The 18,180-nt window shown below is 40.7% G+C and overlaps 1 protein-coding gene across 1 annotated transcript in view; it reads left to right on the forward strand.

Annotated features, from left to right (window-relative positions):
- The window catches only part of FHIP1A (FHF complex subunit HOOK interacting protein 1A), a gene marked incomplete at both ends in the record, with an annotated part of 35,878 nt that overhangs the window by 11,888 nt on the left and 5,810 nt on the right, over positions 1-18,180 (forward strand). The window contains 4 exons of the mRNA XM_084263531.1: positions 8,967-9,134; positions 12,354-12,433; positions 13,860-14,047; positions 14,561-15,598. Coding sequence (XP_084119657.1) covers positions 8,967-9,134; positions 12,354-12,433; positions 13,860-14,047; positions 14,561-15,598 — 1,474 coding nt within the window. The remainder of the gene's footprint in view (positions 1-8,966; positions 9,135-12,353; positions 12,434-13,859; positions 14,048-14,560; positions 15,599-18,180) is intronic.

The raw sequence follows: 18,180 nt of genomic DNA on the forward strand, positions 1-18,180 counted from the left end.
GCAACATCCGTTGGCCTTTGCAACTGATGTATGCAGCTATGAGCGAAATGTCTGGTGTGAGGAGAGTTACTCATTTTTGAATTGAAGAGAAAAATTACAGAATGGCTGAGGCTGGCAGGCACCTCTGGAGACTGTTCTGCCCAACTCCCTTGCTCAGAGCAGGGTCAGCTAGAGCAGGCTGCTCAGGGACACGTCCAGTTGGTTGTTGAATATCTTCAAAGCTGGAGATGGCACAACTTCTCTGGACAACATCTTTGAGGGTATTTTCTGGACTTGCTCCAGTGTGTCAGCATATCTCTTGTTCTGGGGAGCTCAGCACTCTAGATGTGTCTTGCCAGTATTGAGTAAAGGAGAAGGATGTCCCCCACTGAACTGCTAGCAACATTCTTGATGTAGCCCCAGAAGCTGTGGATTATCTTTGCCGCAAGGGTACGTTGCTGGCAAATGGCCCGTTTTTTTAATCCATGAAGACCTGCAGGTTCTTTCTTGAAAATCTGCTTTCCAGCCAGTCAGTTCACAGTGTGTGCTTGTGCCTGTGGTTATTCTTCCCCAGGTGCAGGGCTTTGCATTTGTGTTTCTGATCTTTGTGAGGTTCCTGTTTGCCTCTTACTTCAGACTGTCAAGATCCCTCCGAATCCCAGCAGTCACCCAGTCTATCAACTACTCCCTGTTTTGTAGCACCTACAATTTGTGTGAGGGTGCACTCCATCTCTTCATCTAGCTCATTAATGAAGATATTAAACAGTGTTGACTGATTAGTCTCCAGTGTAGACCACACATCACTGGCCTCTAACTGGACTTTTCATTGCTGGTCACAATCCTTTGAGTCCAGCAGTTCAACCAGTTTTTGATCCACCTCACTGTCCAGTTATCCAGTGCATTCTTCATGTTTTTTTCTGAGAATGTTGTACATGAGAGGGTTTTCAAAGCCTTGCAATATAAATGTCAGCTGCTCTTATCCATTAATCTAGTCATCATATTGTAGAAGGCAATCAGGTTGGTCAGACTTGATTTCCCTTTTGTAAAACCACATTGACTGTTCCCAGTCACCACCTTATCCTTAATATGTTTGGAAATGGCCTCCAGGAGGTTTTACTCCATCCCTTTCCAGAGGATTGATGTGTGGCTGACCAGTCTGTAGTTTCCTGGATCACCTATCAGGCCCTGTGGACATCTACATTCAGCTTGTTTCCCTGACCTGGTCCCCTTCCTCAAAGGGCAAGTGTTCTTTGCTCCAGACTTTTACTTTCATTAGGGACCTAGCATTACTGTCAAAAATTTGTCTTTGGTAAAGACCAAGGTGAGGACAACAATGAGTATTGTGGCTTTTTCCACGTATTTTGTCACCAAGTCCCCTTCCCCGTTCAGCAGCAGGCACGTTTTTTTCTGTTTTCTGTTGAAGCCCTTTTTCCATTCCAGTTGGGCTTTGGCTTTCCTAATCCTCCCAGCTTCTGTGTCTTCTTTTTTGAGTTTCAGTTTTGTTAGAAGCTTCTAGTTCATCCATGCAGACCTTCTGTCTCCTTTCCATGACTTCCTTCTCTTCTCCCCACTTTAAATATTGGACTATCAAACAAGACTTTTGGTAAAAGAGTTGCAGTAAGTAGAATTTCAGTAAAAGCACCTTGGAATTTTAGTATGTGGTCCAAAGCTCTGAGACATGTATGTGTGTGGTCTTGAAATGCCTGTAACACTTATGAAATTATGTAAGATCTGACTCTCTTTTATCATTTTTGCAGATTATCTCCCTGTGCATACTTACTATGTACATGGTTCACTGTGTGAATGGAACAGTACAAGAGTGTTAATGATAGAGATGTGTTCCTGTGAAGAAGTCGGGGGTGGGGAGACCAACATATTTTACTTTGTTGATTTTTATAGTTTTGATCCCAGAAATTTAGTATGGAGTTGAAACAAGGATCTGCTAGTTGAGGGTTTTTTCCAGTTAAGGAAGTTTCAAATTGATTGGGCTGGTTAGCTGGCTTGAAATAACCTGTTTTTCACAGTGAGCCACATTAAGGTTATTTATGTAGCAGATTAACTGCAATGTGCTTAAATAACCCAAACATTCTCAAGTTTATGACTCCCTAACTTCATTTCTTAAAGATAAGCATCCTAAATATAGCATGTTCTTGTAGCCTAATTTATACCTGTACTAGTCTGTTGTCACTTTGCGTGGGTTATCCCACCTACACACAGAATAAGCGGCTGCCAAACATGTTCCTGTCTCAGAAGCAGCACACTGCTGAATGGGTACACAGAGCACAGGTTTACACTACGTGGCTGGGGCCACGTGTTAACTGGCAGTGCTGGGTAACCCTGTCATGGCCTTTGGTTGTCTGGATTTTATGGTGCTTTTTACAAAGAATTACCTCCCTTGCTTCTGACATCTGAGTTTCTTGAGACATTGAAAAAAGTGGCTCAATAACATCGAGGGAATTTGTCTTTCTGCAAGGACGCAAATTCCCTATTTCTGTACGAATTCAGTTAAAAATAGAAGGAATAAAATATTCTGTCCATAAAAATACAGAGCTGAAGAAAGTATTAATTTGGTAGTTTGCTTTTTGCAGTAACAATCCATCATTTAAAATTTTGTCAAAACTCTTTTTTTTTCTTTTCTAGTGTAAGAGTCTGGGATTGGAGAAAATGAAGGTTATTTGGCAGAATCTGTTCTTAATTTAAGAGTAGTATTTTTTGATGGTGTGTCAGTTACAACTTGAAATCGTGTGATTCTACATGTTCTTCTCTAGGTTCTGGTACTTAAGGGAAAACATACTTTTCAGAAGGTATGGCTGTGCCTGAGCAGAATTGTCTCAATGGCTATTTCTTGCTTTATTTTCAAAAATAACTTTTTGGAGCCATGTGAAAAAATAAGATCTTCTGAAGCCAAATCATAAACAAATCAGGATACTTTTCTCTTCAGTTAAAGCCTAGTTGAAATCCTAGGATGAATCCAGAATAAGCTCTACCAAAGTTTAAGTTTTACTGGTTCTGCTGGAGACCACACTGCTTTGTTTAGTCTTAACATATTTGGTAGTAGAAAGTGCTGATTTACCTTATGCTTTTAGGTAGTTGCAGCCCTTTTGTAAAAATCTGATCAGTGCAGTCCTTTTCAGAAGGTCTTTAATATGTATATATTTTGCAGTCAAAACCATGTGCTAAATACTTAGGAGCCACACTGTAATATATATAAATATTATGCTAACTTTGATACAGCTCAGATTGGTTATGTACATCTCTTTCCTGTAAGTACATATGATTTAGTTTTAATTTGGCATTCAGAGAATGTGGGTGACAAAGATAGCTATTCAGAACATCTTGAGTGTTTATGTAATTTGTGTTGTTTCATTTTATTGAAGACAGTGCTAAAATTTTCATAAACTATTTGATAAAAGCAAATTTTAATGTCTTAGCAATTAAATGCCACACAATATAGCAGTGCATGCTAACTGATATAATTATTGTTCTATTTGGAAGGCTTGTTTTAATCTGAATAATGGAAAAAAAGCATTTTAGACTAAAATGTTGCTGTTGGCCAAGTATACAGAACAGCTCTGTGGAAGCACTGGCATGGTCCTGTCAAATAAGCTCTGTCAGACAGACCTCAGTTACATTGTGCACTAACCCATCTAAACGAAAACCTCTAACACGGTATGCTACTGTGATAATTCAATAACACTTGCTTGATGATTACACAGCTCAGCTGGGGGGAAATGACCTGTAAATTATACTGTACAGATTAGAAGGAACATCTTTATAAATATCCTGCAAGACTGTCAGTTCCCATTTAGAAAGAATGCCATCTTTCACCTTACTGAAAAGTGTTTGAACAGCTACTGTAAAAAGGTGTAAACCAAGTATTACTGGAAAACTCTGAATAATCTCATGCTTTGGAGAAGCCCATCAATCGCTACAAAACTTACTTTTATCAACTACAGAGTTGGATATGTGTTAAAGGTACCTTTCACTTTTTGCATCAAACACTGTAGCTGAGTTGAACTTTAACCTGGTATATATTGGAGCAGTTTCTAAAAGTGTCAGCTGAGGGGTGTAGAAGCTGTCCTGGTTTTGTGGTTACCCCAGTGTGCACACTGACTGTCCCTGTCCCTGATCCCATATGCCCTCCCTCTCTTTTGTCAGGACAGCAGTTCCTATGGGAGACTGATAGAGGTTAAAACTCACCTCTATTTCCTGGATAACTTTAACCTGAACCAGTTCTCTGAGCAAATTAACTGTGCAAGGAAGTGAAGCATGAACCCTTCTGCCAGTGTAATTAGGGGGCAAGAAACTGAAAATGTATAGAAAGAAGAGAGAGTGAATGGCTGGAATTTTTTTTTAGTGACGTGGGCTTGTTCAGGTTGAGACTGCTCATGGATCTAAAGCATAAGTTCTAATACAAACGTTCATGGTTTCTTCGTAGGCAATATGAGATTCATGTAAGAAAGGAAAATGTGAAGAAAGGAGGAATCATGATAGCCCTATTCCTGTAAAAGGGCATGAAGCTGTAAATTAGAAAATATAGTATGTGGATCCCAGGGAAAATAGCCAGTAATAAAGAATCAGTGCAATTGGTCTAACACAGGGAGCATAATATATTAAACTGAACTCACAATGACAGTAATTCTGGCTCTTCCCTGTTACTTGGCACAGGGACTTGTAAAAACTGGATCTCTTTATAGTGTTCTGCCTCACCATCTAATCAGTCATCAGAGGAGGCAAAAAAAGGTTTGCTAAAATTATTGCGTAATTAGAGAAGGGTATTACAAGGCTAAAAGTGGCTTTTTGTTTTCAGTAATCTCTAATCAAATATATGTCTGACTATGAAGATTCTCAGATAGTCCCTTTTGCAGCAGATCACATTTTATAAAATATCTATAAAAATGATTGCTATATAGAAAAACACATGGATGAAGTTTTTGAATAGTGTCTTTAGACACTTCATCTTTATATTGGGGGGAAAAAAATTCAACAACTTGTTACAACTGTGGATAATGAAAACAGAAGCCGTGGAATACTGGTCTCATTACTCCAATGTATATGGATTTTTCTCAGTTTTCATTTTCAGTCCTAGAATTTTATTTTAGGAGCAGAAATATCCCTGGTCTTTAACATTAGTAGAAGGGTTCTAATGCAAGGGATGCTACCTGATGGATGGGATTTTATTTTTGCTGTTATGGCAGTGGTGGATTTTACAATTGCTGAAATATCTTCATCAAAAACATAACTTGAAACCTAGTTATCAAAAGACTTTTCTAGTAAACTACCATAGTTATGATATTTTTCTTCATACTTGAAGTATTAGAGAAAAAAAATTAAAATTAAATATCAAGCTTGTGGATAGGTGGATGTTTCGGCTTGTTTTTTATCATCCTTGTGAAGATGCTCAGTTCTGAGAGCTACCTAAAAGTTTATTTGGACAAATTATACTGTAATCAATGTTTACAAAGATATAAAGGGGTTTCTTAAGCTGCCCTAGGATTTGACTGTGGTGGACATACTTGACATGGGTAGCAAATGCTTTGTTCTCTGGGAACACTTGTCCTTTTGTTGTTTACCTAAATACCAATTTGAATTTATTTGAAAGGATTTCCCAACTTTACCTGTATCTGTCTCACAAGACATTAGTTTAGACAATTGGCAGGTATTCTGAGTGAAGCTTAACATCATAGCTGTAGTATCTTAGAAAACAGAGATCTTCAATAATAGCTGCACAAATTGAGTGAGTCTGACTTTCAGCACTCGATGCATTATGTATAATGTGATCTGTAGGAAAGGTTTACAGAGTTAAAAGGATTTTTGCCAGGGCTGGATTTTGCCTAGTGTAACTGATTTCTCCAATGTCCTTTAGTTAATTGCAAAAAAGGGAGTTCTCTAGAGACTCGTTCACAGCAGGCTAATATATCCTATTGAGTAGAAGGAAAATTAGCCCCATGGAGCTGAAATTAGCCTTTTCAGAATACTTCTCTAGGTGCCTCAAATCTTCAGAAGCTACTCTTACTTTCAGATGTGGTAAAAGGAAGAAGCAAACCCAGGATGTGAGGTGATAAAATAAGATACAAATATAAAAGCACAGATGTCTGCTTGCCAGGTTAATTGATCTTTTCCTAAATGACATACATGGCTTTCAGTTTGAAATGCTGGAAAGCAGCGTGCTTGTTTGATTTGCTCTTGCAAGGAAGGTCTCTCTGCTGGTTTGTATGGACAAGTTGCCAGCAAAGATGCACTGAGAGCATATGAACATAATAGCATTAAAATCACTTGTATGGTGTTAACTTGGCTGCTTTGAGTGCTGCACAGCAAGATGTGAGATAGATCCTAATTTCATTTATTGTGGAAGTTTGAAGGAGTGTTGGGATAAGGCAACGCATTTTCATTGAAAAATGAAAAAAGATTCTTATGTATCAAATTAAATTTTTACAGTGTTCCCACTTTCTCAAAAACATGGTTGAGGCAGATTCAGCAACAAGTGTAATGTGGCACCCTACATAGAAAACCTTGATTCAAACAACTGAGATTTAACAAGGTTGTAAGTCAGTCCTTTGTGAACTGTTTGGGCTTCATTAATCATTGGTTGGTGCTTCTAGCTCTGTTTAGTGGTATGAGTGAGGGATTGGCTACAATAAACATGATTTCTTTTTTTTTTTCCTTTGTCTAGTCCTTAAGCTGTTAGGAGCACTGAACGTGCTCTCAGAATGGAACATTTCTTTTCTAAAGTAGTCTGGCTGGCTTTCTTCTGCCGTTTGTTTCATTCATGGTACGCGCTCTGAAAAGCAGATGGGTTTCTCTCACTGATAGAAATGTAGGATGAGTTGTCCAAAGAGCATCCATTTCAGAGAAAGGTCACTGCCCTTGTGAATCTGCTGGCTTTTCTTGCTTTCATTTACAGCTTCAGTATTTTATACATCTACATAGACCCATTCCTCTGCTGTCAGCAAACATCTGTGAAACCCGCAGGCTAAGAACGTGCTTCCTTTTCCCCATAAAGGATGAAGAAGTGACGCAGAGACATAACGATGTATTACTTCTGTCTGGCCTTTCCTTGGCAGAGGGTTTAAACTCTTCAATGAACTGTATGCTATCATAATGATGTCACATGATGGATTTCTTGGGCTTTGCTTTTTACAGTTTGCCGCTATTAAAAAAAACCCAGAAATTCTCAGCTTCAACCAGAAACAATTTCCGTTGTCTGGCACCCCTGGCTTGTTTCCTGTGCACCTTTCTTGGTGGCTGAACTGTGGCAGCGGCCCTATGGAAATGTGTCTGCGTGTGCATAAGCATGTTTGCTTTACCATATTTACAGTAATACAGAATTTAAGTTAGAGCTGTAGTCACAGTGCTAATTCTGACAATTCGCAACTTTGGGTTGCTTAACCGAGTAACTTTTTTTTCCACTTGACGCTTGTTGGGGAAGGAGGAGGAATAAACTCTTCTGAGCTGAAACATACGCTAATAGAGTCTATTTTGTAAAGGAACTGTATTCTCATTTTTGGCTTTGGCAGCACTGAACATGGAAATACAGATTTAGAAAATACATCTAGCTGTTGCTTACTTAGCCTTGCAAATATCACAGGCCCTGGGAAAGCGTGCCTTGTTCCTTTCCTTTCACTATTATGTTTTAGTGCTTGATTTTGACCATTCTTACAGCAACAAACCAAGAAGGTGAACTGTTCTTCCATAGTGGTGAAAAACTCAACTGTTACTACTTTATTGGTGCTCTGTTTCTCATGCCAAAATGAGCTGGTAGGCCACTGGATCTATGGCGTAGCTGTGTGTTAGAATAAAGCCGCAGAATGAGAGTGAATCAACGACCGTAGAGCTTCTCTGTGCTCTCCTGATTGGTGCCCCCTCTCCAGAAGGTCTGTAGGCTCCATACAGCATTCCTATGTTCTGTGTAACCAGCCAGAATCAGCTTGGGATCTTAAATGCTTCGAAGAGAGCGCTTGCAGCATGACATTACTGTGTACGTGGCTAACATGCAGCATAATGGAACAGGGATTTTAATATTTACAGCATGTTACGTAAATGCTGCCCTTCTGAGTATTTTGTAAATCCTCTTAGCTCTTAAGTGACAGCTTTGATTCTTTTTTTTTTTTTTTTAATAAAATCAGTCTTTTCATTTATCCAGCTAAGTTTGGTAAACAAAAGATGTTTAATACTTCCTTTCATATAGGCAGATTCTTGTATTTAAAGGTTTATCTTCATGCACTTAAGCTTATTAGGTTCCTGGGTAACTATTTTTAAAAAGCTGACTTTGCGACAGCAGCGCAGAGGTGGCCTTTGGAATTTTCTGTGCTTTGCCAGTGCATACTGTGAATAGATAAGCTCCAAAGGATTGCCATAAGCAGAGCAGTGTGGGGTATGGTATGCAAATGCCACATGAGTGTTTGAATTGTATTTTGATACACAAATAGTCAGCAGCGAAGATTTTGGGTTTTGGATTGGGTGTGTGTATGTATATGTAAGCACATAGAAGCTCCTTTTAAAAACTGAGATGAGGAATTGTACTGTGGGAAGATGAAACGAAGGAAAGCTTTGGCAAAATTCTATGGGGATTTTTTTTCTTTTAAAGCTCTAGAACCAAATCTAGTTTGTACTGTGCTTTGAGTGTGCTCTGTCATTCATTTTTAATAAAATGGTAGATGCAGGTATTCACAACACCTGTCATCCTTCAGAAGCATTTTCAGAAGTGTGCAGCAAAAGAGCTGACGTGGCAGAAAGTGGTGGGGGAGCTTCTAGTGTAATTCAGCTCTTTGTATTCCAGTGCGTGTGAGATCTAGGTGTCTCTTTGAGGGAGAGTTTTTTCCTGGGGAAGTAGTGGGGTAAAAAATGGGTTCAAAATGCTTGTGGGTCATTCAGAAACATGCTGTTTGCAAATTCAAAAGCAAAAACTTGAGTGGAGAGCTCAGAGTAGGGGATGGATGGGTATTTTGTGTGTAGTATGTTTGCATTTCCATTCTTTTCACTTGTAGGTGACTGTTGAAGAAGTGATGACTACTACTGCCTACCTGGATCTCTTTCTGCGCAGTGTGTCAGAGCCAGCCCTCCTCAAGATCTTCCTCCGTTTCATCTTGCTGCACCGACATGAGAACGTGCATATCCTGGATACGCTGACTAGCCGGATCAACACACCGTTCCGGGTAAGACAAGCAGGAAGCGAGTTCAGGTACTCAGCATGGATGGGGGTTAAATACTTACATGTGAGGTTCCAGATATTCAATGGGTGTCTATTTAGCAATTTTTTTAGTACCCCCCTTGACCAATGTGTGATTTCTCCACCCCCTCAATTTTTGTGTGTGTGCATGTGGTGACATGAGGCTACCACTGAACCAAATTGGTAATGTGTGAGGTGGCTTCGTGTGTGCAGGAAATGGGATTGAGAGAGAAGAGAGCTTCTGGAAGACTGGGTTCTGTTAGAAGATTAAAGGTGAATTTGGAGCATTTTTAGTTTGGAGCCTGCTGAATTAGTGCTGCCATAGATAACTCGCCCTGGGACTTATAAATAAATTTGTGGTGAGGAGTGTTTTTATCTTTGGAGTTTTTCCAAGCAACAAGCATTTTCACACAGTCCTTGTGAGAAGTGATGGGAGACCTTTAAGGATGTCTCCAAACTGATCCAAGGTGTGAACTGCAGTATTGCCAATAAATTTTTCAGGAATCAAGTCTGTATTATTCTAGCAATTTTGTTTAACTGTGTTATGCTCTGATTTACTCTTTGACTAAAAGGGTGCTTTCTTGCTCAAGTGGTCAGATTGCTGGTTCTTTGTCTTCACTGCTCTCTGTAGCAAGGTTTTTCTGAAATTTGCAGTGAGCTCCTTCTCAGCCTAGGCACAGTGCAGCACAGTGGCTGGAGAGTGAGATGATAGAGACCTTTGCTAACGGTTAGATCTTCTGGCACAAAGAATGTCTACTTGTTGCACTGGGCTACTGTTGTGAGCCTTGCTTAGCTGGTAGTCATGGCTGAAACTTGTGTGATGGGCAGCTGCATGGATTGAAACCAAGAATACTGTTTTAGTACAGGTACAGGAGAAGCCAGAATACCAGCATGTGCACTAAATTTGTGTATTAGGAACAGCAGCTTCATCTGAAATTTGTTTTGAAATGTGAGTGCATGCAAGTAGGAATATATGCTGCTGTTACTGCATCTCAAAGATGGATTAACACTGAAAACTGAAACAGCTTCTGTCGACAGAAATGCAAATGCTGTTGTCTCTGCTAATCATTAATTACTGTTCCATAGGCAAACAAGATGGGAATTGTAAAAAATTCTGCAGCCCCGAGCATCTCAGGATCTCAGCCAAAAAATGGTTCTGTGATGCTAAATGAGGTTTTTGTGGTATAACTTGGCCAAGTGCTAAAAGCCAGAACTGCAGCCTTCTGTGTTTCCATAGCACAAAAGCTGCATATGTAATTATTGATGAAAACACTTATTAATAATTCACAGGTTTAAACTTATGTACAGACACGTGGCCAAAAGGACTTGTAAAAATACTATCCTCTTTGTCTCCTGAGCGTACATTAAATCTTTTCTTCTTGCAAAAGGCATAAGTAGACTAGCTTTAACTTACAAAGACGATTCCTAACTTGCAATATGGTTGCAAAGCCAAATGAGAAATGTTTCCCCATAAACTAGAACTTCTTAAATATAGGAAAATGTAAGGCAGTAGCAGCTTTCTGGAACTTTCACAGTATGAAGAAAAATTAAGACGTGGCTGTCAATAAATTTCACTGAGGAAATCAGAATTTCTCTCTGTCCCCAGCTAAAAGACACATTTCATGGAAGGATTTGGCCTCTTCTAAAAGCTTGTTGTAAAGCTCTTCAGCTCCTATTCCTATTAAGAACTCCAGTTCTGCTTATTTCTTCTTCTCTTGCCCTTTTACATTCTCCATCTATTTCTGCAGACTTGAGGTCTTGGCCTAACAACTTGGAGAGCCTTCCTCTTGGCTCCTAGTACAAGTAGTGGGTAGTGGTGGCAAGGCAACAAATCTGACATCCACTTTACTTCACTACAAGCTAGGTCATGAGCATTCCCTGGTTGTCTTTGCTTCTCTCTGCTTTTTTCATTTCTTTTGTTCTTCTCTGGGTGTTAGGTCAGTGACAAGACTGGGGAATGCAGTCAAAGCATCTTTTGTTTTACACAGGCTATCGAGTGAGATTGGCTTAAACTTTGCTGTTTAACTGTTCCACAGATAGAGCTACTAAGTAAGGGAAAAAACATGTATGTGTATGTCTTTTTCAAGAAATATATGCATTCATCTGGTGTTGGTCATCTCATGGGCAGCCAATTATATTGTAGGGGAGCTGAGTCATTGGTCTGAAAGAGAGAATTGGAAGCGGTAAAAGAAAGAGTCTTTAAGTTGACATTCTTGAGAAAGCATGGGCTGGAGAGAGGAGCATTGCAATGTGCTGCTACGGAGCTAGAATGGAGCATTTTAACAGTGGGAGTAAGGGAAGTGACTGAGAGAGGAGGAGGAAATTCCATCATGTGGAGGAGAAGCCATACCCAGGAAGGATGCTGGATTTAATCCTGAATGAATTACAAAGGGTGTTCAGTAACTGAGAAAGTGAGGTAGATAAATGTCTGTAGGGTTTTCCTTATCTTTCCTAATAAGTTTCTTTTTGTTAGCCACTGAAAAGTGCAATTAACTTCATATAGTAATTACTTAATCTTATGTAATTAATAGAGGGAGAAGCAAGATTTAAACACCAACTTGAAACTCTGGCAAAGGATCAGCTTATGCCTTGCTACAGTTCCTGGCCATTCAAGTCACCTGTAGTGGAGGGATTGTGAACACTCCATATTATGGCATAGAGGAGTAGATTCTGATTAAAAACTACCTTAGTCCTGGTCTGTGTCAGTATATTAAGCAGTATGTATAGAAGCATTCAGCTTCTTAATGTGTTGAACATTAATCATTCCTTGTACTTAAAGCAATGGAAGCTGCAGGTGGTTTATAAGTTTTCTTGCAGAAAAGACCTTTAGTTGGTTCAAATTCTATGCCAAGGGTAAAAACTAACAGTCTTGGAAGTTACAGGGGTCTTTTAATGCTGAGTCAAATTAATTGAATAAATTTGAATTATCCTAAAGACTGGTAAATTGGTGCTTTTCTTTTTAAGTTTACTTGAAGGAAAATTCTGGATTTTGTTAAAATGCAGCATGTTATGTGTATAGCTCTAGATAGTTAAAAAAAAAAAAAAGAAAATCCCACGGGGTGCTGACAAAATGAAATATCATACTAACAGTGTCTTATAAAAAGCATGATGTTCTGGCAGAACCATTTTGTAATGTAGTATGCAGGGAAGATTGGAACAGGTATAATTTCCAGATGAAAAACTGACAGCTTTTATCACTTTCCAGCTCTGTGTGGTCTCCTTGGCATTGTTCAGAACACTCATTGGCTTGCACTGCGAAGATGTGATGTTACAGCTAGTTTTAAGGTAAAGCCCAAACTTCTTTTTTCCACTTTTCATCCTAATTCTGGGACACTCAGTCACTGCCTGTGGATGCAGAGCTAGATGAGCATTCTCCAAGAGAGCAGAAATCCCAGCAGCTGCAGAGAGAAGAATATTTATGATCCTGACAAAAGTCTACCAGACCTGAAGAAGTGTGATTTACGTCCCATGATCTTCAGGAGCAAGAGATTTTTCTTGTGATTTATTTCTATAAAAGTGAGAGAAGAGAAGCTAAGAATATATTTATCATCTCCAAACTGCTTATTCCCTGCTTCTAAATGTATAATTCTTCTCTCCTGCATGTTTTCCCTAGTGCATTATACACTGTGATACAGAGCTGTATGCTTGTTTGATCTTCCACCTTTCTTGTTGTTTTCCACCTTTTTGATTCCTCTCTCAACCGAGAGTACTTCAGGTTCTTGAACTGTTGTAGGCAGGTTATTATGCAGTGTACTAAATGCATTGATTGTTTTTGCTTTTAACTGGTGGTTCTCTGCATGGCTTCAAAGTACTTGCTTATAAACTTTGTAAATGTATTGGATGAGAATCGATTATTTATTTTGGAAATATTGGTGTAACTAAATTGTAGCACCACAGATCACATGAACATTTTGGATCCCATCTGTCCCTCCACCTACAGGCAGTAAGGTGAAATTGCCTTTAGTTCTGGGCATTGTTAGGACCTATATGAACTCAAGTATGTTGCCACACTAACAGCAGTAGAGTGCCGTATTTAATCTTCTTTTTAAGGACTCCTTCAGAATCTGATTGCATTTTAAATAGCAAAACATCAGTCCAGTTAACACTGAAGCTTTTAATAAAGCACTATTAAAAAGTTGAGCAAAAATGCTTTAAATAAGTGCAACATGAGACTACTTCTGCAGTCCTTGTACTCCTCAGCTCATGCCCTCCTTTTCCTGAGAGCTCAGTCTTTATCTTGTGCAGTAGAAAACCTTGATGACCCTTTCCTTCCTTTTTCTGTCTGCTTGCCTGGCACATGTAAACTGTCTGTCTCTGGATTTCCCAGGGAAACCAAAATAGAGGATTCTGAGACAGAACTTGTTCAGATTGGGACCAAACCACCCTACTGGCCTTTGAAACCTGCTCACCCCACGCTTCCTCCATCCCTTCTCACAGCAAGTTTGCTCTGACCTGCAAAGGACTGTTCACTTATACAGCTGATCCTCTATCTCTACTCATCTTGACAGTTCCTTATCAGGCTGTAGCTTCACAACATGAAGAGTCAGCGTTTCGTGCTCCTGAGAGGTTTCGAGTATGGATCGCTGTCAAGATTATTATTGCTGTTTCTTTTAATTTGGAGAGGGCAGGAAGGTGGGAAGGGAATTTTGTATGCTGTTGCTTTCTCTGACATGAAAGGAGGATGAAGTGATGCTAGACATTGCCGTTTCAGGTACCTGATTCCATGTAACCACATGATGTTGAGCCAGCGGTGTGCTGTGAAAGAGAGAGACTGTTACTCTGTATCTGCTGCAAAACTGCTTGCCCTGACACCAGTCTGCTGCTCCACTGGGATCACCTTGACACTTGAAAGCCAAGAAAAAGATTATATTCTGTGGACAAAAGCAGCACAAACTAAAGGTAATTGGTGCTCAGGGGAAGACCAGATCATAAACTGAGTTTGATTTGGCAGCAGCTTGTGGGAGGAGGTGGGGAAGGATGGGAGGAGGAGGAAATGTGGTGGGCAACAATAAAGTGGGCAAGCATGGCCTGGAAAGCTTATTTAATTCCTTCTATGCATCTAGCTCTATTGAAACCTTATTTGAACAGCTATTCAGCTTGAATATGTATTCATGGAAGTCATGTACAGATAGATACATGACTGCAACTTTTGCTGCTTCAAAGTGGTTGCTGTCTTAAGGTTTGAATGTGGGCTGGTCTTTCAGAAATCCTGAGTTACAGCTCTTTCTTGGCAGTAGGAGCAAGTCATGTACATTTATGAGCAAATCACTTAGTCTTTATGCTTTGGTCTTCCTGCCTTATTGGATGGTTGGGACTAAAGACTCTACTTGCCATGTCTTGGTGACTGCCTTGCTAGAGAACTTTTGGGTCATTTTATTACATTATGATATGAGTAAACTTCTTTACTTTCAGATTCTGGTAGACGCTCTTCTGAATCTACTTGCATTGTGGAATATGGGAGAGCTGTGGACATTAGCTACTTGCAGTACCTGGGAGAAGCTCAAGAAGCCATTCTCCAGTGTCTGAAAGATTGTAAGGTTTGGTCTGCCTTGTATGACGGAGTAAACCCTGATCCAGACACCTTTATCCAAATGCTTGCTGAGGAGAACAGTACAGATGTGGAACACCCCATGTTTCAGCTCCAGCAAAGGACACCTAGCATGTGTAGCTCCTCTCAAGTAACTCCATTTGGTGAGAAGATGCAGTTGGAGCTAGAATGGGATGATAGCTATGACACAGGGATTTCTCCTGGTTCTGACGTGAGCTCACCACAACCGTATGATGATATGGGAAGCACAGAGATACCACCACCTGCAGAGCCACCCAAACACATTCAAGAAATGAAAAAAAATGCAATCATGCTCATCAAAGGATCTTACATAGAGGAGTCAGACTTTCAGGATGATGTTATAGTTTACAGGTTGTGTGCCCAGAAGGATACTCAAGAGGATAATTCCAAGGAGAAAACTTTGAAGGTAGCCAGAGAACACGAGATCCAAAGCCAAACTGTAGTCAATGGGCCTCTTGCAAAGAACCAGCTGGAAACAGACTTGGATGAGCACAGTAAGAAAAATTCAAGTTTGACTCAAGGTGTAATGAAAGAACAAATAAACCAGAACATGACTGAGATTGATCCACCGCCAGACTTCGAGTTGAAGCCTTCTCCTCAGGAGGCAGATTGTAACTTAAGTGTAAGACTGCTGAGCACAGATGGTGAGGACTTCATTGCACAGTATGACAAAATTATTAAGGAACTGGATCCAAACAGTGCAAGCTTGGAGGAGCAGAATTTGGATACTCCTGATCCTGTTTCTCCTGCAGAAGAGGAGGAGGACTTTGAGAATTTCTCAGCAGACACCCCTTCTGCGGAGAGCATGTCATCTCCCTTTGGACCAAAGGAGGATATCTCTCCCAAGCATGCTGTGAGGAGCCAGAGTGCTCCATTTACAGGTGGAATGCCCTGTTAATTATGCACATAGTGAATACAGGAAGGCATGGTCATTAAAGGTGGCCAAATGAGATCACACTGTGCAGCACACTGCATAAACATAGAGCAAGGAACAGTCCTGGCACTAAGGAGCCCAAATAGCTGAGACCAGTCCAAAGGGAGTAAGAGATCCAACGTGAAAGAGCAGAGCAGTCAGTGTGGTGACAGCAAATGGTGGTTGCTTGGGGTTTTTTGGCTGCTTTTTAAAGTAATAGTTTAAAAACTTCAGCAGGGGATACATTATTTGTATGTCAGAGCTCCATCATTCTAGGGAAAGCTTTTTTCAGTCAAAAGGGGACCAGAGTAACTGTTCTAATATACAGAGTCCGGGTAAATAATTTGCTTTTCTGGTAGTTTTCATCTCTTGACACTATGGATGTGGGATCACGTTGCCATATTTTTTTCCCGCTTCTATTTCACATCTTAGCACGAGGTGGCAGCACTGGCGACATGTCTGTACGTGCTGTGCTGGTCTCCATGCTCTGCCCTGGCATCCTGTTCCTCCAGCGTCAGGTTTACCCTCGCTGTTGGTATGCTTTCCTGCCTTGTGCCAGGCAGCGATTTCAGCTTGGTCTCCGCTGGCTGCCCAAGCCACTCAGGAGTGACAGTGCCATCGGAGGTTAGAGTGGGATTTTGATCTCTATGTGTACAACTCCTTGCACTGCTGGCTTCTGATCTTTAATTAGGTCTCCTAGATACCACAGTAATGCAAATAATAAAAAATAATAATGTATCTAGATTTTCTCATCCAAACCAAAGCCTCTATTAGCTGGCTTCTCGTTCCTTGGAAAGGGGGAAAACATTCATTTATGTCCATTGAAATGCAGGCCGTTCTGGTCAGCTGCAGCCAGCTTGCCTGGCACTGTCTCTTAATTGAAAAATTCAGCCTGTTTTCCAATCAATTTGCCTTTTTTGCTGTGGTGGCAATTTCCTTGTACCAGAAGCTAATCACATACAAACCTTTCTGTTTCTCATTATCTGCTGTCAAATGTAGCTCAAAAATATTATCCCTGTCTGTCATTCTTCATCCAGTCCCTCCCTCCATTTGTTCCTTTAAAAACCTAAAACAAACCCACAAAAAACTCAACCTCACCACCACCACCACCTAAAAAAAAAATCCAAACAGCAACCCCACAAACCCTCAGCTCAGCAAAACAAAGAGAAAACTCACAAAAATCTTGCTGTTTGCTCCCTACCCACACCATGTTTTAGTCTTAGACTGTTGTTTTGATGGAGATGAGTGATTGCAAGTGAGGAGCTGCTCATAACAGTATCTCAGGAAAGTTGAGATTGCAATGCTTTCAAATATAACAGTATATTATACTTGTTATCTTATGTCTATAGATGTGTGAGAGAAGGAGTTTTAGTTGCTCTTGCTGCTTTGGGGTGTTCTCATGGGATGAGGCTTCTCTCTGCAGAATCAAATAACGAGAGTTTTTCCTCACCCAGTAAGTTCAGCAATACAAAGGCCCATGGATCGATGAATAAAATGTTCTGTTGGTGTCTATGCCCAGTTTTAAAGTATTAAACACTATAGTGTTCTCCCCTGAGCAAGGAAGAATGTGGTGTTCAGGAGCAGGAATTTATATTCTGCCCCCCTTCCCAGTGCTTGACTTTGTGGTCACGTAAGGATGTGCAGTCAGGAGTTGAATAATTTTTTGACTTCTCATCCGTTTTTCTGTGTTTCCTACAAGGCTTGCAAACTCTGCTTAGTTCCTCTGATTGTCATTCCAATAATTTCTTGGGAGAGGAAAAACACTCTTACCACTGAGAATTGTTCTAATGCATCTTGGTGTACCCTCTCTCACAGTGGCATACAGCACTTACAACTAGTGCCAGCTTCAGCTTTACCTACTTAGCCTTGGAGCCTGACCTAGAGGAGCGAAACAGTAATATATCTCAATTCCTTCTCCTGTGGTCCCTCATCATACAGTAGAGCTCCCACTACACTGGGATCTTCAGGAGCTCTGTGGAAATGTCTCCATGAACATGAGAGGGGAGGCAGTAGGTTATGCTGGGACAGGAGAAGCTGCACACTAACAGAAGGTTTTGGGGCTGCTCCACTGGGTACCCAGGCAGGGGGGAGTCCTGCAGGACATGGTACTAACCTTCCCTCTGATCCCTGATGTGGTTGAAGGGCAGCAGCCACATAAAGCCTTGTAAATGCTGGCCCTCCTATGTTTCTTCTTGTGAGTAGAGCTGTGCCAGCATCAGCCATGATAGATGAGTCTCGAGGGAGTGCTTGCTTTGTACTCACGGCAGCTATAAAACATGATAGACTTCAACCTTTACTGAAGCCCTGTTAGGTGAAGTGGTGACATAGGCGCTTCTGATTTGATTCTTACCGTTGCACTGGCCCAGAAATGCTTTCTTGAAGCTTCTGCCATAGTTTGCAGCAGGCATATCAGTCTGGGCTCATCTCTGTGCAGGTGGGCTGAATGGCAGCTATTTGTGAGCAGAGGGGAGCTGGAACGGGGTCAGATTATCGTCATTTGCTTCACCCTAGAAATGCCCGTGGCATGCATCTTGCACTGGGGACTAGGGA

This window comes from Gallinula chloropus (assembly GCF_964237585.1).
Source record: "Gallinula chloropus genome assembly, chromosome: 4".
Classification (NCBI taxonomy): domain Eukaryota; kingdom Metazoa; phylum Chordata; class Aves; order Gruiformes; family Rallidae; genus Gallinula; species Gallinula chloropus.